Below are 25,799 nucleotides of genomic sequence, written 5' to 3'. Positions count from 1 at the left end.
AAACACATTTTTTTTTACACAAAGTTGTCTATTTATCAGATATTTCCAACACATAGCATGTACGTAGCAAAGATGACAACCCAAAATACATTCTGCTACTCCTCCTGAGTATGGCGATACCACATGTGTGAGACTTTTACACAGCCTGGCCACATACAGAGGCCCAACATCAAAGTAGCACCATCAGGCGTTCTAGGAGCATAAATGACATATATAATTTCCTGGCAACCTATCATTTTTGAAAACCCTTCATATTTCTAACACATAGCATGCACATACCAAGAATTACAATCCAAAATAAATTCTATTGCAGAAAGGGTAAAAAAAAAGCATTACCTGTGCTTTTAGTAGTATCCACAGAGGAGAGCACTGGTCCAGGCAGCAGGCAGGGAGGTGCTTAGCGACAGCAATATTAACTATCCAGGCAGCAGGCAGGAATATTATCTATAGTCGGCACAGCACAGTCCATAGAAATTGTCCAGGCAGAGAGAGCCAGCACAGCCATAATATTGGTCCTGGTACACTGTTAACTGCAGACACTCATTATTGTACCGCGACAGGCATGGGCATGGTGGCAGTAAGTCAGCAGCAGGCTGAGGGCCACAATCAGGTAAGACCTGTGCACAGGGGCACAAGGGTAGAGGCTTCGACCCACCCAAATCTCTATGAAGCCTCCGGACTCCAGACCCTAATTCCGAAACCCGGAGAAAACAAAAATAATTGTTTTCTCCAACCGGAAAAACAATTCTGGAGCCCCTCACATATGTGAGACCCCTGTGTACTACAGTAGCAGGGCAACAGATCAGTCCAAGCGGTAGGCAAAAGCATAGTCCATAAAACAGGCCAGGGTCGGTTCACATGTAAGCAGTCCAAGCGGTAGGCAGTAGAGGAGTAGATAAAACAGGCCAGGGTCAGTTCACGTGGAGGCAGTCCAAACGGTAGGCAGAGGCATAGTCACAAAACAGGCCAGGGTCAGTTCACATGAAAGCAGTCCAAACGGTAGGCAGAGGCATAGTCAAAAAACAGGCCAGGGTCAGTTCACATGGAAGGCAGTGGCATGGTTATTTGGGAAAGAATGGAAAATGGTCAGCACAGATGATGAAAATGGGGAAATGGTTAAAAATATGGGCTAATAGTTTATGGATGTGTGATAAATTTGGAAGCATTCACCAATGCAAAGGCCAGGTTGGGAGGGACACTGGGGACAATGGTAGCTGGTATCTCTTCTAAATCCTCTTTTGGTGCACACGCGACATTTTTTTTGCCGTCTTCGGCCTGCTTCAGATGGTGGAATGCTGAAGAGGAAGTGGCGCTCATGGAGTCGGCAAACAGGCTCAGAGCGAAGGTCTTCTTGGGGGGGTCTTTGGTGATAGATGAGGGACGTGACAACTTCTTCTATGAATTTTAGGAAGGGGGCGGGGCTTTCAATGGATTTGGTGTAGACTACGTAGGAATTGTAAATGGCCAAATGGATGAGATAAATTGCTACCTTCTTATACCAGAATCGGGACCTCCTGATTGACAAATAGGGCTGAATCATTTGATCGTTAAAATCTACCCCCCCCATGTAGAGATTATAATCTTGGACACATGTTGGCTTTTCAATGAGACCTTGTCTTCTTTGTACCACAATTGCAGTGTCTTCATGGATGGTGGACATCATGTGCACGTCCCTCTTATCCTTCCACCTCAAGGCCAGCACTTCGTTGCATCTCAATGATGCTCTTTCCCCCCTTCGCAGCTTTTTGTTCACTAAAGATTGTGGGAAGCCCTTTCTATTTTTTCTGGAGGTTCCACAGGCCAGGGTTTTTGCGATGTATAAGTGTTTGAAAAGGGGCAGGCTGGTGTAAAAGTTGTCAACGTAAATGTGATATCCTTTGTTTAGAAGTGGGTATGCCAGGTCCCATACAATCTTTCCAGTTGTGCCCATGTAGGCCGGGCACTCAGGGGGCTGGAGCTGGGAATCTTTTCCTTCATATATGCGGAATGCATACAAATATCCCGTGGCTCTCTCACATAGCTTGTATAACTTTACTCCGTATCTGGCCCTTTTGCTAGGAATATACTGCTTTATTCCTAGCCGGCCTGAAAAGGGTACCAGGGACTCATCGACGCAAATTTTCTGATCGGGGACATAGAGTTCTGCAAATTGTTGAGAAAAGAAATTTATCAGTGGGCGAATCTTGTATAACTTGTCGTAATTTGGATGATTGTGGGGAGGGCACTGGGTGTTGTCGCTGAAGTGAAGAAAGCGCATTATCATCTTGTATCGGGACCTGGACATTAGGGCAGAATAAATGGGCATATTGTGGATGGGTTGGGTGGACCAATAGGCATGTCCTTCATTTTTTTTTTGTAATCCCCATGTTTAGGGTGAGGCCCATAAACATTTTGAACTCCTCCAAATTCAGATCTCTCCACTCAAAAGGACGGGCATAGGATGATTGGGGGTTGTTGGCAATATATTGCTGGGCATACAAATTTGTCTGGTCCACAATAAATTGCAGCATATTGTCGGGCAAAAACATATGAAAGAAATCAATCTCTGAGAAATTTTGGGTGTTGGTCTGCACACCTGGCAGTGCTGTGAACGGGGGAATAATTGGCGATGCCGAGTTGGAAGGCAGCCATATTGGGTTGGCAAGACCATCTGGCATGTATGTAGAGGCCCTGGCTCTTGGGGGGTGTGACACTCCAGTAGTTGGATTGGAATTTCCTGTGCTGGTACTCAGGCGTGATGTGGCAGGACTGGTACTGGGTCTGGGCATTTGTTCCTGGGGCCTATCGCCGGCGGCAGCGCTGGTACTGGGCAATTGTTCCCAGGGCCTAACGCTGGTGGCAGCGCTGGTACTGGGCCTGGGAATTTGTTCCTGGGGCCTATTGGTGGTAGCAGCGCTGGTACTGGGCATTTGTTCCCGGGGCCTAACGCTGGCGGCAGCGCTGGTACTGGGCCTGGGAATTTGTTCCTGGGGCCTATTGGTGGTGGCAGCGCTGGTACTGGGCATTTGTTCCCGGGGCCTAACGCTGGCGGCAGCGCTGGTACTGGGCCTGGGAATTTGTTCCTGGGGCCTATTGGTGGTGGCAGCGCTGGTACTGGGCCTGGGAATATAATCCTGGTTTCCAGAGTGCCGTGCCCTTTTGGGAGGGACCCATTCTTCCTCCAAATCATTTGTCGATTCACTATTTGGTTCAAATGCTGAACTTGAATCAGAATCCAAATTGGAATCTGATGAGAACTCCCCGTTGCTCTCATCGGTCATGGAGAGGATCTGGAACGCCTCCTCACTGCTGTATACTCTTTTGGACATGACGCGGTGTGACAGGTGGCAGGTGACGGTCACTGATGGGCTGTGCGATAGGTGGCAGCTGACGTTCACTGATCGGTGATGACGGTGTGACAGGCGATGGTCACTGATGGGTGACAGGCCACGGACACTTTCTGGTGATGGGTGATGGTCACTAAATGGTGACAGGTGATCGGTGATGGCTGACGGTCACTGATGGGTGACAGGTGATGGGTAACGGGTGATGGCTGGCGGTCACTGATGGGTGACGGGTGACGGCTGGCGGTCACTGATGGGTGACGGCTGGCGGTCACTGATGGGTGACGGGTGACGGCTGGCGGTCACTGATGGGTGACGGCTGGCGGTCACTGATGGGTGATGGCTGACGGGTGACAGGTGCACCGCTGATGGTCACTGATTTGTGACGGGTGACAGGAGCACCGCTGGCGGTCACTGATGGGTGATGGGTGACGGCTGGCGGTCACTGATGGGTGACGGCTGGCGGTCACTGATGGGTGACGGCTGGCGGTCACTGATGGGTGACGGCTGGCGGTCACTGATGGGTGACGGCTGGCGGTCACTGATGGGTGACGGCTGGCGGTCACTGATGGGTGACGGCTGGCGGTCACTGATGGGTGACGGCTGGCGGTCACTGATGGGTGACGGGTGATGGCTGACGGGTGACGGGTGACAGGTGCACCGCTGATGGTCACGGATTTGTGACGGGTGACAGGAGCACCGCTGGCGGTCACTGATGGGTGACGGGTGATGGCTGGTGGTCACTGATGGGTGACGGCTGGCGGTCACTGATGGGTGACGGGTGACGGCTGGCGGTCACTGATGGGTGACGGGTGATGGCTGACGGGTGACAGGTGCACCGCTGATGGTCACTGATTTGTGACGGGTGACAGGAGCACCGCTGACGGTCACTGATGGCAGTCCCTTATGTGACAGGTGCACTTTATTGGGTGACACTGGTGACTGTTGGGTGACAGATGACAATTGGGGGGGGCGATGGGACAGGTGTGGTGTTGGTGCAGACACTACAGAACACAGATCGGTAACTCGCTGCTTCTGGCTCTTCTCTCCTCACACTGGAAACGGTGTGTGAGGAGAGAAGAGCTGGTAACAGCTAGTTACCGCTCTGTGTTTACATTTATGATCGGCTGTGAATGGATCACAGCCGATCACGTGGGTAAACAGCCAGCCAGTGGCTGTTTACCGGCGTCGGTGACGAGTAGTGTTCCCGGGAACACTCCGTCACCGACGTGCGCCGTGCACAATGGGGTGGACCTATCTGTGATCGGCCGTGACTTCATCACGGCCGATCACGTGGTAAACAGCCATGTCCAATGGCTGTTCACCCCCCACGGTGGCGAGCGGTGTCTCCGTGACACGCCGCCACCGAAGGAACAGGGATGCGCGCGCAGGATCGCGCGCATTTCCTGTTTAAATGGGAGGACGTCATATGACGCCCTCCCGCAATAAGAGCCGCGCCGCCTGGCCGTCAATTGACGGCCGGCGGTCGGGAGGCGGTTAATCAACTTCTGTCGAAGGAACATGTTAGAAGATTTTCTGTCGTGGCACAGTAATACAGTATGCCGGCAGGGGGGGATTTCTCCACTTTGTGTGGATAAAGGGGAAAATAACTGTGTAAGGCCAGCTTAACATGAACCTATAGTTTTACTTTAACCACTTGCCGACCAGCCGCCGTCATTATACTGCAGCAGGTGGGCACTATCCCGCGAACCATCGTTGCTATACGTTGGTCCCTTTAAGCGGGATAGCAGGCGCGTGCCCCCGCTGCACCATGGGGGTGCCGATGCTTGTGACCGGCAGTCACGATGACTGCTGACCACGAGCGATCGTGGCCACGAGAGGCAGAGCAGGAACGCGTGTGTGTGTGTACACACACACATCCCAGTTCTGTGAGGAGAGAAAGATTGTGAGTTCCTACGAGCTGGGGACCACAATCTCTCCTATAGTCAGTCCCATCCCCCACAATTAGAACACATACACAGGGAACACAGTTAACCCCTTGATCGCCCCCCTAGTGTTAACCCCTTCCCTGCCAGTGACATTTATACAGTAATCAGTGCATTTTCATAGCACTGATCGCTGTATAGTTGTCAATCGACCCAAAAATGTGTCAAAAGTGTTCGATGTGTCTGCCATAATAGTCTCGATTAAAGATCGCCGCCATTACTAGTAAAAAAAATAAATAATAAAAACGCCATAAATCTATCCCCTATTTTGTAGATGCTATAACTTTTGCGCAAACCAATAAATATACGCTTTTTGCGATTGTTATTATCAAAAATATGTAGAAGTATACATATCAGCCTAAACTGAGGAAAAAAATTAGCTTTCCTTTAAAAAAATTAGGGCTATTTATTACAGCAAAAAGTACAAAATATTGTGTTTTTTTTTTTTTTTCAAAATTGGACGTAAATTTTGTTTGAGTACAGCCGCACGACCGCGCAATTGTCAGTTAAAGCGACGCAGTGCCGTATTTCAAGAAATCGCCTGGTCATTGAGCAGAAAATTCTTCCAGGGCTGAAGTGGTTAAGAATTTTACTCAAGAGTATGGTATAAAATGTTAAATGTACACTTATTACTTGAAACAATAACTTATGAATAACTTATAAAGTCATGACTTGTTCTGGTTGGTGCGGGAAAGTTTACTCTGACTTTACTGTATATGCAGCACAGGCTGGAGCTGCTCCACGCATCGCATGAATTATGATGTAGGATCATATACTCCTGCTGTAAATAAGGAAATTACAATTCAACATCATAAAGCATTAATACTGCCTTTTATTGTTTATGATAAAGGCAGACAGTGACGGGCATACTTGGGTGAATTTTTGGTATTGGTAGGTGGTGTTGGCCCATGTTTGCAAAAGATTGTTCTAAAGCAAATTAGGGGTAGGGCCAGAGTAGGTGAGCTTTAATGATCATTGCCTTTATTTATATCCAGTATTTATAACACCTACAGTGTGCATGGATCCAGTCACACCAGTTCTTGTTCCCTTAATGAACTCGCATTCAACTCCAACTCCATTTGACCAGGTCCAGATTGGGAAAACAGCACAGTCTAATTTCAGTATGTGCTGCATGTACAGATTATTTTCACAGATAACCTCTCAGAGGGGCTGTATTACAAATTAAATATTTCAAGTTGTCCGTTTTTGAGGAGGCTGAATTGATCAGAATTTTGTTGCAATCCGATTTTTAGCTCAGGCAGATAAAAACATTGTGTGGTATGATGGTCTATTAAGTGATGTGATAGAGCAGAGAGCAGTGATAAGCAATGCAACAATTAATCCTGCTCCCCGTGAGATCTTGCTGGCTGCAGTATGTATCTCAGAATGTTTAGCTGCTCACCTGGGGCTAAGCATGAGCCTTCAAGTGTGAACATAATGGAACTTTTCATTCCTTATCATTGTCAGCTCTAAAACGCGCGTGTGTGTGTGTGTGTGTGTGTGTGTGTGTGTGTGTGTGTGTGTATTGTATACAGTGCCTTGCAAAAGTATTCACCCCCTTGGCTTTTTACCTATTTTGTTACATTACAGCCTTTAGTTGAATGTTTTTTTTTTTATTTGAATTATATGTGATGGATCAGAACACAGTAGTCTAAGTTGGTGAAGTAAAATTAGAAAAATATATGCATAAAACTATTTTTCAGAAATAAAAAAACGGATAATTGGCACGTACGTATGTATTCACACCCTTTTGTTATGAAGCTCATAAAAAGCTCTGGTGCAACCAATTACCTTCAGAAGTCACATAATTAGTGAAATGATGTCCACCTGTGTGCAATTTAAGTGTCACATAATCTGTCATTACATATACACAAATCTTTGATGATCCCTAGAAGCACCATCAAATCTATCATACCCAAATGGAAAGAACATGGCACAACCGCAAACATGCCAAGAGATGGCCGCACACCAAAACTCACGGACCGGGCAAGGAGGGCATTAATCAGAGAGGCAGCACAGAGACCTAAGGGAACCCTGGAGGAGCTGCAGATTTCCACAGCAGAGACTGGAGTATCTGTACATAGGACAATGAGCCGTACATTCCATAGAGCTGGGCTTTATGGCAGAGTGGCCAGAAGAAAGCCATTACTTTCAGCAAAAAACAAAATGGCACGTTTTGAGTTTGTGAAAAGGCATGTGGGAGACTCCCAAAATGTATGGAGGAAGGTGCTCTGGTCTCATGAGACAAAAAATTTTACTTTTTAGCCATCAACGAAAACGCTATGTCTGGCACAAACCCAACACATCACATCACCCAAAGAACACCATCCCCACAGTGAAACATGGTGGTGACAGCATCATGCTGTGGGGATGTTTTTCAGCAGTCGGGACTGGGAAGCTGGTCAGAGTTGAGGGAAAGATGGATGGTGCTAAATACAGGGGTATTCTTGAGCAAAAACTGTACCACTCTGTGTGTGATTTGAGGCTAAGACGGAGGTTCACCTTCCAGCAGGACAATGACCCCAAACACACTGCTAAAGCAACACTTGAGTGGTTTAAGGGGAAACATGTAAATGTGTTGGAATGGCCTAGTCAAAGCCCAGACCTCATTCCAACAGAAAATCTGTGGTCAGACTTAAAGGGGTTGTAAAGGTAATTTTTTTTTTTTTTTTAAATAACAAACATATCATACTTACCTTCACTGTGCAGCTCGTTCTGCACAGAGTGGCCCCGAACCTGGTCTTCTGGGGTCCCTCGGCGGCTGTTTCAGCTCCTCCCCGCAAGCATTTACCACCTTAATGCGAGCTCCCTCGCATGGTGGTGAGTGCTTGCGGGCGCGCTCCCGTGATACAGCCGGCGGCTATAGCCGCTCGCTGTATCACTCGGCCCCGCCCCCGGCGCGCCGCGTCATCGGATGTGATTGACAGCAGCGCAAGCCAATGGCTGCGCTGCTTTCAATCCATCCACTGCAGCCAATCAGCGACCAGGCTGAGCTGCAATGAGGACGAGCAGCGAAGATTCGAGGCGTCAGGTAAGTAAAACGGGGGGGCTGGGGGCGGCGGTACTGTCAAAAATTTTTTCACCTTAATGCATAGAATGCATTAAGGTGAAAAAATTTTTATCTTTACAACCCCTTTAAAGATTGCTGTTCACAAGTGCAAACCATCCAATTTTAAGGAGCTGGAGCAGTTTTGCCAGGAGGAATGGGCAAAAATCAAGATGTGGCAAGCTCATAGAGACTTATCCAAAGTGACTTGGAGCTGTGATAGCTGCAAAAGGTGGCTCCACAAAGTATTGACTTTATGAGGGTGAATAGTTATGCACATTGACTTTTTCTGTTATTTTGTCCTATTTGTTGTCCGCTTCACAATAAAAAATGCCGGGGGGGGGGGGGGGGGGTGAATACTTTTGCAAGGCTCTGTAGGAACATTAGAGATGGAGGTGTTTTGTGCCTATTTGAAAATGAACATACAACACTTTAACATTTTAAACACTTCAGTAAACCTTTGTTTGATCTCTATAGCAATATCATCTCTCATAATATAAGGGATAATGGCAAAGGTGGGTAATACAGATAGTACTGAATGTGGCCAGTACAGTACACTTGCCATAGGAGGTAGGATTTCAAAGTGCACTTAAAGTTTGTTAAACTGCAGAGTACCAAGTAGCATATGAAAGGGCTTTCCAGTTATGGGGACAGGATGGAACGAAATGTCTTAAGAATAGAGGCTGTGCTTTGGGATGGTATCTGGAAATCGAGGGACCAGACTAGAGAAAGCTTTTAGAAATCCTAACAGAATTCTGTCTGTAATTGGCAGACAGTGGATGGACATAGAGGAGCTCAAACTGATCAAGACGATGAGTTGGAGAGCAAAGCTCAGTATGAATTGCTATAACTTGTACTCTGTCAACAGTATGAATACAGGACAAATTGGATGCATTTGTAAACCACTTACCCTAAAGGAACCTGCCAGAAAGTAGATATGGTAGCTTCCATTGCTGAATTATTTTTGAAAAATGCTTGCTCTGGGGTTGTCATTCCAAATTTTCCCTTCAATACTTGGTGTGTCACTGACTTAGAACTAGCATGTGTTTATCAGAAGTCAGGGCATGTCTATAACTTGATACAATGACAAGGATGAGAGCAACTTAGCTTGCAGTTCCAGATGTCTAACTTGGTGGGCTGTTTTTAAGAGATGAGGAAAATGGAAATTGTGGTGTACTGCAAATAGCTGGTCGTTGGAGTCATGCATCTGTTTTTAAACCTGTGCTAGAAAATGACACCTGGAATCTGGTTGTATGAGAAATGTTTGTGCATTCCCTTGTATAGGCTACTTGCTGAAAAGAAGGATTTGTGGTTCTATACTGTTCATTAAGTATATGAAATAATAAGCCTGTCAAGTCTTGGCTACCTACTGTTTTCCTTGGTACTGGAACCATCTTTACATTAAAATCTCTTTTAGATTAAAAGGATAATTTGTTATCTTTAAAATTATCCAGGAAGGCATGGTAGTGCAAATAGCATATGTGTATTGCTTCGGTGTATAGTTCTCAACAGAGAAGGGGTCTCAGAACCTTCAGCCTGGGGCACAACCAAATGGCCCTAAGGTCTTAAAGTGTACCAAGCAAAGTGTGCTATGGCATGGTGCCACAGTAATTTATGTGCTCGGTGAAAGGTGTTTTTTTTCCCCAAAGAGCATGGATTATGGTCTTCCAGCAGTGGCTTCTTTTACAGCACTTTGGCCTCATGGCTTCCCAGAGCCACAAAGGAAGACAGTGCTGCAAGATTTCTGCAGTCTCTGGGTTTGAATCCGTGCCCCACCTCCTCAAATTTTGACATGCAACTGTGTCCATGCAGCCACTGCGTGTGCATCCACTTATATGAGCTGCCTGCACACAGCTTCAAGGTAAATTCACACGCAGCAGACAGTGGCTCAGATTGGACAATGGGCCTGATCGCCCATCTAAATGAGCCCTAATGCTCATCATGTGTCACCAACTGCAGGTCCTGCTCTGACCAGTGTCTGGTTGGTGAAGTATGGCTTCTTAGGACCACCGTCCCAATACATCTTCTTAGTATTGGCCCAAGGGGCAAATGACACCTTTCCTTCCAACTCATTTCGTCCCTGACACAGGCCAACCCTTTACATTGCAGTCATAGAGTAGTCTTTCTCAATTTAGTTACTGTCAGCAATTTTTGTCATGAAAACAGCAAGGGTATTTAAATTCTCAGTTATTCTCGCCTCCTGCAAACTTATAATAAAGCCTCTGTATAAAGAAGCCAAAGCTTTGTGTGCAGTGTGAGGTCTGTACTGTGCTAATTATTGTTTTACTTGGGAGTTAATGACTTTTCCAGCTCCGTAAGCTCATTATATCATATAGTACCTTGGGACTAAAAGAATACAGTTCTCAGGAGTATACAGTGAAGTGCTCCTTTAGAAGCTTCTTTCTCTATTTCTCTTATGCCCCGTACACACGGTCGGATTTTCCGACACACCTGTGATAGGACCTTGTTGTCGGAAATTCCGACCGTGTGTGGGCTCCATCACACATTTTCCATCGGATTTTCCGACACACAAATTTTGAGAGCAGGATATAAAATTTTCCGACAACAAAATCCGTTGTCGGAATTTCCGATCGTGTGTACACAAATCCAACGCACAAAGTGCCACGCATGCTTAGAATAAATAGATGAAAGCTATTGGCTACTGCCCCGTTTATAGTCCCGACGTACGTGTTTTACGTCACCGCGTTCAGAATGATCGGATTTTCCGACAACTTTGTGTGACTGTGTGTATGCCAGACAAGTTTGAGCCAACATCCGTCTGAAAAAATCCTAGGATTTTGTTGTCGGAATGTCCGATCAATGTCCGACCGTGTGTACGGGGCATAATTCTTGCTTTCCTTGCACTCTCACTATTTTCTCTTTAAATTTCTGTGTGAACATTATAAATGCTGCAGCTGCTACAGGCATGATACCCAAACATAACTGAGATTTGGCTTTACTAGTTTATATGACGTTCTTTTGAGGACTTTACCAATGTATATTTGAGATTTTTTTCTGCTTACTGAAAAGGATGAAAGTGTGAACCCAATGAAGTTTTGAAAGTCAAAGCCTTCAAAAGTGAAACGTAATGGTTTGCCCTTTAGTATAAATTAAAGACTGCATGTGCGAACCCTGACATCTAGCAGCCACGATGGCTACTACTATTGTATAGTATGTTCCCTTATGTTTGTACAGCTCTTTTAGTTTCATTGACTTAAAAGGTGTAATGTAGTGTGTTTTCAGTGAAGCCGATATAAAGCGTACCAGAATGTACGTTTTTCCCTTTTTTTTTTTTTTTTTTTTTTTTTTTAGCTGTTCTTGAAGGCATTTGATATGCAGGGGTTTAGTTTCTACCGAACTGTGCCCCCCTCATATAACTCGTTTCCCTGCTTAAACCAAATATATAAAAGCCACAAAAAAGCTCAAGATATGTAGTTTCAAAAATAAAAAAATTCTAGAACACCCAAAGCACCCAGTTGGGTTGGGAGAGAGTCATGAACTGTGCACAGTCCCCTAGAAACAGAACCATGTAGCTGACAACTTGTTCCACCAGACTTCCACTACTTTAATGCATTTTGTCTCAATATTTACAGTATAAGGCTCCATTCACACCTGAGCGAGCCGGATTGCGGGCAGAATCACCTCGGTTCTACTCACAATTCCAGAACCGTGGCAAAACCCGAAACGCGTTTGCAATGCCATTATTTCCTAATGGCACCCCAAATGTGGGCCGATTTTTGCAGTGATTGTCGAGAGACACGGTGACAAAAATCACAGCTGCAAATGCTCCTGACTCTGTGCCAAGATTTGTTACATGAGCTTCTTTGGACCGCACCGCTGCAGATTGCTCAGGTGTAAATTGAGTCTTAGGGTCCATGTACACTAGCTTAAGAAATGCTGTTTCTAGAGGAGTTTTGCCTGTTGAAGCAGCTCAATATTATCCTATGTGTCCGTGCACATTAGGATGTTTAGAGGTATATTTTAAGTTCAGTGTTTAGAGACAAGAAAAAACCCTTCAGTCCTGCGTTTTTGAGAACAGTTTTCTGGCAGAAAAAAAGATGCTAAATGCTCTTAAACACTTCTAAACACCTGTACAAAAATGTGCTCTATATGAGCATTTTTTTTCTGCCAAAAGAACTGCAGTTTTTTAAGCCCAGTGTGCAGTGACCCTTAATTATCACGTGTTTGGTCAGTAGGAATGTATTTGTCTTCTTTCTTTTTAATGTAATATGGGTTAAAGAGCAGAATAAGTCTAGCAGAATTGGATGTTATAATTGTTTTAAGTAATTAAGTGAGTAATTAAGATATAAAGTAAATGGCTCTGAAGGAACTGTTTAATTTACAGTGCCTTGAGAAAGTATTCATACCCCTTGAAATTTTCCACATTTTGTCATGTTACAACCAAAAATCTAAATGTATTTTATTAGAGTTTTATGTGATAGACCAATACAAAGTAGCACACAATTGTGAAGTGGTAGGAAAATGATTTGGAAAACGGTGAGTCAATACTTTGTAGAACAACCTTTTTCTGCAATTACAGCTACAAGTCTTTTTGGTTACGTCTCTACCAGCTTTGCACATCTAGAGAGTGACATTTTTGCCCATTCTTCTTTGAAAAATAGCTCAAGCTCTGTCAGATTGGATGGAGAATCTGTGAACAGCAATTTTCAAGTCTTGCCATATATTCTCAATTGTATTTAGGTCTGGACTTTGACTGGGCTATTCTAACATGAATATGCTTTGATCATAACCATTCTATTGTAGCTCTGCCTGTATTTTTAGGGTCGTTGTCCTGCTGGAAGGTGAACCTCTGCCTCAGTCTCAAGAAGGTTTTCTTCTAAGGTTGCCCATTATTTAGCTCCATCCATCTTCTTATCAACTTTGACCAGCTTCCCTGTCCCTGGTGAAGAAAAGCATCTCCACAACATGATGCTGCCACCACCATGTTTCCCGGTGGGGATGGTGTGTTCAGAGTAATGTTCAGTGTTCGTTTTCTGCCACACATAGCGTTTTGCTTTTAGGCTAAAAAGTTAAATTTTGGTCTCATCGGACCAGAGCACCTTCTTCCTCATGTTTGCTGTGTCCCCTGCATGACTTCTTGCAAACAGGACTTCTTATGGCTTTCTTTCAACACAATGGCTTTCTTCTTGCCACTCTTCCATAAAGGCCAGATTTGTGGCGTGCACGACTAATAGTTGTCCTGTGGACAGATTCTCTCAACTGAGCTGTTGATCTCTGCAACTCCTCCAGAGTTACCATGGGTCTCTTGGCTGCTTCTCTGATTAATGCTGTCCTTGCCCGGCCTGTCAGTTTAGGAGGACAGCCATGTCTTGGGAGGTTTGCAGTTGTGCCAATTCTATATCTCACCATTCTGAATGCACATAGATAACCACCAGCCCTAGCAACATATATCACAATTTTGTGATCATTGCTTCACCTTCCTTCAGTTCTATCTATCATCACACATGACTTTCCTTTCCTCCATGACTGTTGATTGTATCGGATGCAAATCAGTAAGCAGGTATCTATAAGCATCACCGTATTCGATCATTAGCATCAGTAGGGACTCTATTCAGTACTTATCCAGTCATTTATACCACCTGTCTTGAAGTTTTTGACCATACTGAGATTCCACTATTGAATTTGAATTATACTTTGTGCTTTCACAGCTTTTTTTAGGAATCCGCTAGTTACTCTCTCAGACACCAGTGTCTAAGTCATTCCCACTGTTTGATGATTGTTTGACATCTCCTTCATACAGGATCACTACCTGGATTGGTTTTAGTTTTTGTATGTACGCGTGGTTTATGTTATGTAATCTTTTGGATGGTATTGCTTCATATATTCGGATTAATTCAGTACCAGATGATGGATTGAACAGTGCTCCGTGAGATGTTTTACTTGGGATATTTTTTTATAACGCTGCTTTAAACTTCTCCACAACTTTATCCCTGACCTGTCTGGTGTGCTACTTCATGATGCTGTTTGTTTACTAAGGTTCTCTAACAAATCTCTGAGGGCTTCACAGAACAGCTGTAATAATACTGAGATTAAATTACACACAGGTGAACTCTATTTACTAATTAGGTGACTTCTGAAGGCAATTGGTTCCACTAGATTTTAGTTAGGGATATCCGAGTAAAAGGGGCTGAATACAAATGCACGTTAAACTTTTCCGATATTTATTTGTAAAAAAATTTGAAAACCATTTATCATTTTCCATCCACATCACAATTATGTGCCACTTTGTGTTAGTCTTTTACATGAAATCCCAATAAAATACATTTACGTTTTTGGTTAAAACATGAGAAAATTTGGAAAATTTCAAGGGATGTGAATACTTTTTCAAGGCACTGTACAACTGTTTTTTATGCCAGCACAATAACATCCATCTTTTCTTTTTTAGAGGCATGTTGTGGAGACGTTTTTTGGATTTGACGAAGACTCTGTTGATTCAGAAACCTCTTCGGTCACCTCCTATAACACTGATAAAACTGACAGAACACCTGCAACGCCTGAAGAAGATCTTGAAGATGTAAGTTATTTCCTTCAGTTCTCTCACAAATTGTATTACGGTAATCTGTTTAGGCCCCAACTGCATCAGGATTGGCCTGGCACTGCAAACCTCCATCCACCAGGGTTCACACTTTTGGGTGCTTTTTGTGAGCCCATGTTCTAAGATCCTTTGCGCTGGGCTCTGAAAAATTAACGGGCTCAGCCCTGTGTCTACAAGTGCCCTTAGTCTGGCCAGAGATGGGCATATATTGCAATCGGTGGTTAAACCTGTATGCCATTCCATGCTCACCACACCTCTGTGTTCTGCATTTGCTTCATTGAGTTTTACTGGTTTGTGGCTACGGTAAACCTACTGTGCAAGATTTGTTTCCTTTTTTCCATAGAATATGAAAATCTAGCTGTTCCAAGGTGGAAAATTCTTTTTTCAAAATATTAATTGCACACCTAGAAGAAACCCATATCACTCTCTAGGTAAATTGAATGTATAGCCCAAACCCTTGTTGTAGTTTTAGATAGCATAAGTAAAGATTAGAACCTCTGTAATGTTTTTATAGTCATCGTGAGATTTTATTGCTAGGGATATCCCTTTGTATAGACTTCCTCTCACTTCCTGTTGTGTATCAAGGACAGGAAGTTGAGGTAAATTTTCCCAACGGGATGTACAGCAAAAAAAATCAACTGACAGGACCCTTCCCTTCTCTAGATGCAGAAACGTGTTTGTTATACATAGATTTTAACCCTTGTATGGCTATATAGGTAATTAGTCATTGGGGAGTACTTTACATGCCTTTCTTATTGAAGAGCTACTAAAAATACAATACAAGCAACCAAAAGTTTGAACTGTTTTCAAAAGGTAAGAGTAGCCTAATAAACTTGCTTTGAGAGAGCGCAACAGTACAGCACAGTCACTGTGCCACACTAGTGAGCCAGAAGCAGAGACTGCATATGTATTAATCAAATATGGCTGACCCATGTACTTGTCAGTTTTTTTAAAGCTATACATCAGGGGTGTCCAACCTGTGGCCCATGGGACCCAAGGTGACTATGCATGCGGCCCAACACAAAATTTGTAAACTTAAAAATGTTGATTTTTTTTTTTTTTTCTTGGGTGGAATATTTTGTAAAAGTACATTTACACTTGACGAACACATGCGGCCAAAGAAAGGGTTAAAAGTATGTCTTTACTGGACTTTTATACGTTTTATCTTCCCAAAGAAAAAAATCCCACTCTTCGCAAATCACGCCTTATCAGTTTTCGGTAGCACCTATATTTGTGAGCAACTATTTTCAAGGATGAAGGGCAAAATTAGAGCCAAAATATTTGATGAGCACCTTGAGAATTCATTGAGAATTGCTACTATATCCATCCAACCAGATATTGATGAATTTTGTATATCAAAAACTGTGTCAAATATCGCACTAGTTTTATGTTACCCTCTTTTACTTTTATAATAAAAAATATTTAAAAAAATGAATTTTTATTACTCAGGTAGGTACATTATCTATATCAGTGATAATTAACATTTGACAGGCTAATATAGGGTGACGTTTAGGGGCAGGAAAAAAAAAAAAATCAAATGCCTGTAAAACGGGTTTGACAGCTGCATTGTGCATGAGGCCTATTTCTAGTTTTTCCTGCACGTTTGTGGGTGGGTAACCTAAACCCAGAAACTTTATAACTGAAGCAGAACTTCTGGACAGCTGCTAGAAAGGTGAATCAATACAGTTTTAACTGAAGCTGTAGGATGACTTCCCTTAAATACTCTGGTTGGAAGTGACTTCTGTAGTTACCTCCAACCCCTGCAGTTTCAGTGACGCAAGGAACAAAATACAAATTCATAGACCCTTCAGTGACTCAAATGGGTCCCTGAAGTGTAATTTTTATATATTTTTTAAACTGAATTAAAGGAGTTGTAAAGGGAGAAGGGTTTTTTTTATCTTAATGCATTATATGCTTTAAATTAAAAAACCTTTCGGGTGTAGTAGCTGCCCCAGCACCCCCTAATACTTACCTGAGCCCCATCTCTCTCCAGTGATGTCCACGAATGTCTAAGCCTTTCGGGACACTCCTCCTGATTGGCTGAGACACAGCAGCGGCGCCCTTGGCTCCCGCGGCTGTCCGTCAGTCAGCCAATCAGGAGAGAGAGGGGGCGGAGCCTGGTCAGGGCTCCATGTCTGAATGGACACACAGAGCTGTGACTCGGCTCCAATGCCCCCATAGGAAGCTGCTAACTGTGGGAGCACTCGATAGGATGGAGGGGCCAGGAGCAGCAAAGAGGGACCTAAGAAGAGGAGGATCTGGGCTGCTCTGCGCAAAACCAACTGCACAGAGCAGGTAAGTATAACATGTTTGTTATTAAAAAAAACAAAAAAAAAATTTACAATCACTTTTAACACCATCAGTCTTTCCCCAATTCAAAAATATCTTTTTAACACTTTTCAAACTGCAAGTGTGCAGGTGAAGAGCCTGCTGTGACTCGTTAAGCATCCTCCTGCTGGTGAAGGCTTCAGAGAAGGCCATGTTTGGTAAGAGAGGTCAGAATTTAGAAAGTGAATTGCAAGGCCCATTTGAATGCTGGTATTCACAGTACAGCTCAATAGCACTGTCGCATTAAATGTACCCACCCCATGTCATAAAAAACAAATCTGAATCTTAGTCTGTTTTACAAAAAAAATTGACTTTTGTTGTTATTTATGAGCCTGTGAGGTGCAGATCATATTTTAGCAACATATAGTATTGCTAAACAAGATGATGACCAGGGCTGGACTTTTATCACTGAAGCTTGTAATGCCACCACCTATTTTACACAGGACAATTCCTTGCTTTCCTGGTCCTCACTCTGCCTAATATGTTCTGATAATGTGTAAATAATTTTATATGAAATGATTTTGCCTTCTAATGATAGGAAGAATATGCTGTCAATTATTATATACGGAAAAGCCGCCTCTTTGCCTCTGGCACCTATAGTCACATGCCTCTTGTGCCTAATTGTTAAGCTGATCCAGATGATAAGGGAAAAACTACCATGAACCTGTAAATAAAATGTGAAATGTTTGTTTCCTTTTCAAGAGCACCCCTAAAGAGGAAGCTGATTTAAGGTTTCGTCAGCTGACACGCGAATACCAGGCGCTGCAGAGAGCCTATGCCTTACTCCAAGAGCAAGTAGGGGGGACCCTGGATGCAGAAAGAGAAGCAAGGGTATGTTTGTTGGGCTGAACTTTCTGTTTTTGAATGACTGTATGTTTATAACTTGTTTCTGTAAAACACAGCCATCAATTCTTAGTACCCAGTAAAGGAACAGTTGGTTTAGAGAAACCCAATTGCTTAAAAAATACAACAAAAATAATGCTGCAAAAGACACTTCATACTTGCCTGTCCTGGTTCGAATTAAAATTTGCTTGGTTGTTGTGCAAAGCCACATAAAGGATCTTGCATTCAGTATACTTCTGGGTGTGCTGAAATTTTGCATCCCTTGGCCGTTCTGTGGTTCCTCCTGTCAGCCCTTTTATTGCTATAGAGCGTAGATACTTTGTGTGCAGCAATGGATTGAAGATTGTAGAAATGGGTGTTTGGAAGTGTGAGTATGAAGTGTATTATTTTACAGTAGCATTTTCAATACAGTTTTTAGGGGATTTTAAGGTAAAAAGTGGATACCTGCTTCCTGTGTTCCCATGGCCCCTCTCGATTTCTTACATTTTTTTCTGATTGCCATGTGCAAAGGAACCCCCTGTACATTCCAAACAAAATGGCTGAAAGGATAACTGTAACATACCTGTAGTTATGGACTACACACAGCCAAATTGCATAGACAAATCAATATTCTGTAGAAGGGACTATTTTTGTACACCTCATCCGCATAACATCAGAACCAAACAAATGTGCAGATGCAGTGCTGTATGTATAGCCAAATGAGGTGGGGGTAGAAGGGTTGAAAAATTAGCTTTACTTTAAAACTTTTTTCTGTATTTTTGGAAAGAAAATTTCACTAAATATTACTGTATATGGGGGACACACATTTCTAAATTTGAAAAGATCTGTTGATGGGGCTTTAACGCTGTAACACATACCTTTCTGGGTTCTCTTTATTAGTCCTTGAGATCAGACATGACTGTAACTCCAGTGCACGATATCATCAGTTACCTATGTTCTCATGCTGCTAATGCTGCCAAACAGTCCTTCTATACAACCATCAGTGATAACATCTGTAGAAATCTGCATAAATAAAGCTTGGCATTCATGTTCCCAGAAACCTCTCCCGTGGGAGGTTGTTAGGTTGTGGGCTACAGGGTTTCATGAACAATATCTTCTGCTTCTGTCCCAAATTAAATTAAACTGTAGCATGTCATTTTGTAATAGGTTGCAAGGTGAGAGGTTAACAGATATTTGTGAATGCATCAAAAACTTGCACAGACAGCAGGACGCATATGATTATGTCTTTATGGCGCCACCTTCTCAGTGTATTAAGTAGATCTGACCCTGGAATAACCTGGATGCCTGAATAAAAATGGCACTGTCCTTAAGCAGATGAAGGCATGGTCAGGGGAAGTAGTTTGATCCCTGTGAAAAGTTAAAAATACCTGCAAGTGTTATGCCCCGTACACACAATAAGATTTTCCGACAACAAATGTTGGATGTGAGCTTGTTGGTGGAAAGTCCGACCGTGTGTATGCTCCATCGAACATTTGTTGTCGGACTTTCCGGCAAAAAATGTTGGCTAGCAGGTTCTCAAATTTTACGCCAACAAATGTTTGTTGTCAGACTTTCCGATCGTGTGTACAAAAGTCCACGCATGCTCTGAATCCAGTACGAGCCGGAGATAAAGCTAGCGTTCGTAATGGAGACATCTTGTACGTCACTACGTTCGTAATTGTTGGTCAACATTTCTGTTATCGTGTGTATGCAAGACAAGTTGGAGCCAATATCCTTCAAATAAAAATCCACGGTTTTGTTGTCGGAAAGTCCGATCGTGTGTACTGGGCATTAGACTTACACATTACTTGCCATTCACATATACACTATATTGTGAAAAGTATTGGGACACCTGCCTTTACAGTTACACGTACATGAACTTTAATGGCATCCCAGTCTTAGTCCGTAGGGTTCAATATTGGCTGGCCTGCACAGAGTCCCTTCTGGAAGAATGGTCAAACATTCTCATAGACACATTCCTAAACTTTGTGGGCAGCCTTCCAAGAAGAGTTGAAGCTGTTATAGCTGCAAAGGTTGGGCCAACTCCATATTGTGTTTGATTTTCATGTTTTTCCTCATCTGGTCTCTTGAGTTTGGGAGCAGCGGCCGAAGTCTAATACCCCCCCCAACTACATGGTACCTTTGGACACATCCATGCACCTTGCTTTTTTTGTTGTTTGTAACAACTCAATATTGAACCCTACGGACTAAGACTGGGATGCCATTAAAGTTCATGTGCGTGCAAAGGCAGGCATCCCAATACTTTTGACATTATAGTGTATAATATAGCAAGGTCTATCACTTAATCTTTTACAAAATTAATCTCAATGTTTATGTAACCATATTTGGACTTCAGCCAACTGCTCAATTTCAGCAAGATAAAGACCTGAACCAACCATTCAATGAACTGTCAAGACAAATAATAGGTTGTCCAATCTATGAAAAGACTCCCCTGCTTACTCCATAATCATCTAATAAAATATGGAATCAATATTCTTCCCTTTGAGTGTTGTTGTCCTTCCTTTGCATATTTTAGTTTATGGGCTTGCTCACACCATGTCTGTTAAGCTTTGCTTTTTTTTTTTTTTTTTTTTGCACACTGCACATGTATGGTGTGAACAGAGCACATAGAAAACTATTTTCTTTAAACTCCTCCCTTATCTTAGTGATTGCAGATCTTCTATTTCTTTCCAGATAGACTTCCTTTAATGTCTCCAGCATTTGTGTATAAGGAGTTAATTGCTGATCGATTTTCATCCTCTGCAGACTCGGGAACAGCTCCAGGCTGATCTGCTCCGATATCAGTCCAAAATTGAAGACTTGGAGAATTCTCTGTGTGAGAAAGGACAGGTAAAGCTTGCACAGAAGCCTCTTCATAAGCCCGTGTCTGTTCTGCTCGGCAGCATGCTTTCCGCTCTCATAGCTTGGTGGTGGGCTTTGTATTTGTAACAACGATGATTTGCTTGTTTGCTTTCAATAAAGGGCAGCTGTGTAACAGTAAGTCACCTGATTCTGAGATCTATTATCAATATACAATAATGGGTATATTTAAAATAGCCCCGAAAAAAGGTATTAACTATGATAAAATGCAGTAACCCATAGTAGCAAATCAGAATCTTTTGCCAATATCACCAAAATACAGAAATATAATTTGCTGCCTCGGATCACTAAAAATTAAACGTAATTGTAAACGGTTGTAGAATAGAAACAACCTATTCAGTTTAAAATAGAAATGAAAGGCAAAACATTTGTGTATACATATAAAAAAATATATATATTTTTTCCCCTTTTTTATAAGTGATTACATACCCTTTATTCTCAGCTGCATAGGGACCTCAAATAGCTAGGGGAGGAGAAACATACTGATCTCCCCGGTGAAAGGCTGGGGGCGCATGTCAGCACAAGTCTAATCATTAGAGTTCTCATCACAGCCAGAAAACCATCCACGCTGTGTTCTCATGATTAGTGTGTTCAGATTTTAATGGGAAAGAAGAGGGAATGGCAAAAAAACAGGTATTTTACACAAAGGAAACAATACAAAGAGAACAGGATACTTCTTTATACAACTACATGGTACAAAAGACACTTATCAGGAATATGAAATGTTGAGGTAACATATTCTTTCCATCTATAATTCCTTATCTTGATCATAAACCACAGTATACAGGGCTTCTATTTATACACCATGGGTAGACCATATGCCAAAAACATGCTAGGGCCACCCATAATGCATGCCCATATAACCCCACCCACTCTGTGGGACTCCAGTTTTAATGTGTTAGGCACTCACCTTAGCACAAAGTGGAACGCCTGTAGTTAGCCGCAGGCTGCTCTACAGGTCCAGGGCCTGGGTCCATCGTAGTTCCCAGTCCCTGAAGACCCCTTTGGGGTATGCTCACCATGACGGTGAATGGAGCCTGGAGTGCTAATGAGCTCAGGGACATGGACATGGATAAGGTAAGGCAGTGTTTCCCTGAATTTTGGGACCAGTCCCTGCCCATTAATAGACAACCAACAGTGCTTATCACATACAAACCAAAAATTTGCCAGCACACTAGCCAGCCTGCAACAGATTGAATTGGCACTGTCTAACTGTTTACGTTAAAAGCAGAGGGTTTTGTTTGCACACATTTTCAATTATATGCATAAGCTCACTTAAGTAATGGCGGATCACAGGCACAAGGGAGCTAAGAAAAAAAAGCTGAATACCATACGTTCTGCTGAGGGCCTAAAGGAAACTCAGAATATTGCTCATGGTGATAGCAGTTCCCTTGTCCCAAAGCAATGTCTTATTATGACACTGCTCTATTCCTATGACTCTAGCTCCTTTTCAGATGCACACCATATGACCTGACAAAAGCAAATTTCTCTGCCACTATGTGAACTATTTGGAAAACTTTCGTCACTCCGTAAATCTTCGGTTTCCGGGGCCAAAAATGCTACACTTCCTCTCTCCCCCTGACTTTGTTCATGAATCAGAGTTGGAATCTCCAAACCTGTTTGAGGATGAAATGGAAGAAAGCGATGGGGAAGCAGATCTTGTAGGGGAATTTGCAGAGGATATTTCAACCCATGCATTTTATGCAGCCAAAACAAGCCCCTATGGGCATGTGAAAAAGTCAAAAATAATTTTCTCATCCATGCCCAAATTGAATGTGCACTACATGCGGACTGGCCTAATCCTGTACGGATATTATTATTAACGATTTATATAGCGCCAACAGTTTACGCAGCGATTTACTATGTAGAGGGGTGACAGCACAATTACAGTACAGTTCAATATAGAAGGGACAGGAGGGCCCTGCTCGTAGAGCTTACATTCTAAAGGGAGGGGGTGGTGGTACAAAAGGTAATAGATTCAGGGAATAATTTGATTGGGTTGTTAAGTGGGTGTGGGATAGGCTTCCTTGAATAAGTGAGTTTTCAGGGATCTCCTGAAAGTGGACAGGTTAGGGGCTGATCGGATATACCGGGGCAGGGAATTCCAGAGGATGGGAGAGGCTCTGGAGGAAGTCCTGAAGACTAGCATGAGAGCAGGTAACAAGGGAGCTAGAGAGCAGGAGGTCCAGGGAGGAGCGGAGGGGACAATTTGGGCGATATCTGCAGATGAGGTTGGTGATGTAGCTGGGGGCGATGTTGTGGATGGCCTTGTACAGTATGTTGTGGTTAGAATTTTGAATTTTATACTGTGGGGTAGGGGAAGCCAGTGAAGGGATTGGCAGAGAGAAGCAGCAGTCACTGATCGGTTAGTGAGGTGTATTAGTCTAGCAGCAGCATTCATAATAGACTGAAGGGGGGAATAGCCTGCGTAAGGGTTAGCCATTAAGGAGAGAGTTGCAGTAGTCAAGGTGGGAAATAATCAAGGAGTGAATAAGTTGCTTTGTGGTGTCATTAGTCAGGAAGGGTCAAATTCTGGAGATGTTGCGGAGGTTAAGGCGGCAGGATTTAGCCAGTGATTGGATGTGGGGGCTGAAGGTGAGGTCAGAGTCAAGGATTACACCCAGCACCCTGGCATGTGTGGAGGGACCAATGGTTGTGCTGTTGATCTTAATGTTAAAGCCATGGGGGGGCGGACCTTTCACCCTTCCTATGCTTTCTGCCAAAATGTATCCAATGGAAATGGAATCTAATAAAAAAAATTGTCTATTCTGGTAGTAGATCCTGCCATTTCAGTCCTCGATAAACACCTTTAGTTCCCGTTGAGGATATTGATAGATGTTCTAAAGCCCCTTAATAGTCTCCTTTGCCCTTGCAGGCCCACACCTGCAACCAGCAGTTGCTGACATGTCTATTTTCCAAACTATTGCTAATTGGACAAAACCATTGAATAGAGTCCATCAACCTGTGTTTATTGACCCTATTCTTGTAGAACATTTACAGCTGGCGCCCTTGGCCTTAGGCCTCATGCACACTGGATGTTTTTTGACGTTTTTACAGCAGCTGTTTTTGGCTGTAAATGTTTTTTCTACAGTCATTAAACTCTCCATCAATTTATCCTATGTGTCTATGCACACATAGGCTGTTATCAGCAGTTTTGGGCAGTGGCATTTTTGAGCAGTAAAAAAAACCCAAAACCTAGTGGGTTCTGAGAGATGTTTTCAGCTTTAAAAACGCTCTAATGCAGTTAAACGTCGATAAACGCTCAAAAACGACGCTCACCAGTTTTTTTTTATGTTTATGATCCATTTTCTTCAAAAAAAAATGCTAACCGCTATTGCAAAAACGTTTTTATAACGTTATTTTAACGTCCATGTCCATGTGCATGAGGCCTTATTGTTTTGTGTTGACGTTATCGAGAATGTTCTTTGCCAAGTCTTTAGAATATCTGTGTGCATATCTGCAGGATTTTGTGGTTAAAAGCTTGGTCCGCATATCCTGCTTGTAAGATGTGCCTTGCACGCATGCCTTTTGACAGTGAACATCTATTTGAGAAGTCTCTTGAAAGTTTCATCAAAAAAGTCACTTGCTCTTGTCCCAAGAGGAAAAAGCCTAATGCCGCGTACACATGAGCTGACTTTTAAACCGCACTGGTTTGGACGGACCGAGTCCGGCGGACAATTTGACCGTGTGTGGGCTTCATCGGACCTGCAGCGGACTTTTTCGGTCAAAAATCTGACAGACTTTAGATTTGGAACATGTTTCAAATCTTTACATCGGAACTCCACTGGATCCAGTTCCTATCGAAAAGTCCGCTCGTCTGTATGCTGTCCGGACAAAAACCAACGCTAGGGCAGCTATTGGCTACTGGCTATCAACTTCCTTTTATTTAGTCCGGTCGTACGTCATCACGTACAAATCCGTCGGTCTTTGGTGTGATTGTGTGTAGGCAAGTCCGTTCATTTGGAGAGTCCATTGGAAGTACGTTGAAAGTCAGTCGGATAGTCCGTCGGACCAGTCCGGTCGAAAAGTCCACTCGTGTGTACGCGGCATAAGTCTGCTCCTACGGCTACTACCTCTACTCACCAAGGGGGTCTTTTTAATCTCCCAGGTGTCAACTGCAAAACCCAAGGCTTAGTACTTTTTTATCACTTGGACTCCCAAGTCCAAGCCTGCCCAGGAGCCCTGCTTATAATGAAGGGGAGTCTGTACTCCTTGGATTGGGGGAACTCCTATTGACGTTTGCACTAGTCTGGATCTGGGATGGCCCGGACCTCTGTGTTAAAGTTGTGGCTTCAAAGGAGTACAAAATAGAATTTCTGTCTCTGCCCCTTCTCACTTTCTACCCTCCAGTCTGGCAGTGTCAGAAAACGAGGTGATTTGCTGGCTGCCATGTGCCATCGAGGGGTTAGACCAGTTCCTTCAGTGGAAGCGTTCTGAAGTTTTTATTCAGACCTATGCACAGTTGCTAAACTAATTTGGGCATCCGACTCATATTGGACTTAAAATCTCTAAACAGATTTTTTTTTTCCGGTATCTAAATTCTGTATGCTTGCTCTGATTATTGCTTTTCTGCAGAACCAGCTTATTCAAGTCACGGGGTTCTTAGACAACCTTCTGCTGAATGAGTCCTCGGTTATAACCTTGTCTGCCAACTTCTAAAGGGCGATTCAGTACTTTCTACTGGTTGATCAACTTTTCAAAGTCTTTCCACTAGCCCTCACTAAAATACCTGGGTCTTATCTTGGACACAGCCCAAGCCAGAGTTTTCCTACCTTCAGAAAAAATAGCCTTCCTGCCCAGACCAATTTTCAGCTTTCAGCGCTCTCACACTTTGAATGACAATTACTCAGTCATGCTACACTACCCAAACAAAATTTGTATAATTTTTTTCTCACAAA

General features: G+C 43.3%; 1 protein-coding gene across 9 annotated transcripts in view; it reads left to right on the top strand.

Annotated features, from left to right (window-relative positions):
* Window positions 1-25,799, top strand: part of JAKMIP1 (janus kinase and microtubule interacting protein 1) — a 343,790-nt gene that overhangs the window by 199,211 nt on the left and 118,780 nt on the right. For all 9 annotated transcript variants that reach the window (XM_073610383.1, XM_073610357.1, XM_073610340.1 and 6 more), the window contains exons 9-11: window positions 14,722-14,850; window positions 17,902-18,030; window positions 20,788-20,871. In XM_073610383.1, coding sequence (XP_073466484.1) covers window positions 14,722-14,850; window positions 17,902-18,030; window positions 20,788-20,871 — 342 coding nt within the window. The remainder of the gene's footprint in view (window positions 1-14,721; window positions 14,851-17,901; window positions 18,031-20,787; window positions 20,872-25,799) is intronic.

This window comes from Aquarana catesbeiana, linkage group LG01 (genome assembly GCF_042186555.1).
Source record: "Aquarana catesbeiana isolate 2022-GZ linkage group LG01, ASM4218655v1, whole genome shotgun sequence".
Lineage (NCBI taxonomy): Eukaryota > Metazoa > Chordata > Amphibia > Anura > Ranidae > Aquarana > Aquarana catesbeiana.
This window is presented reverse-complemented; position numbering and strand designations above follow the sequence as displayed.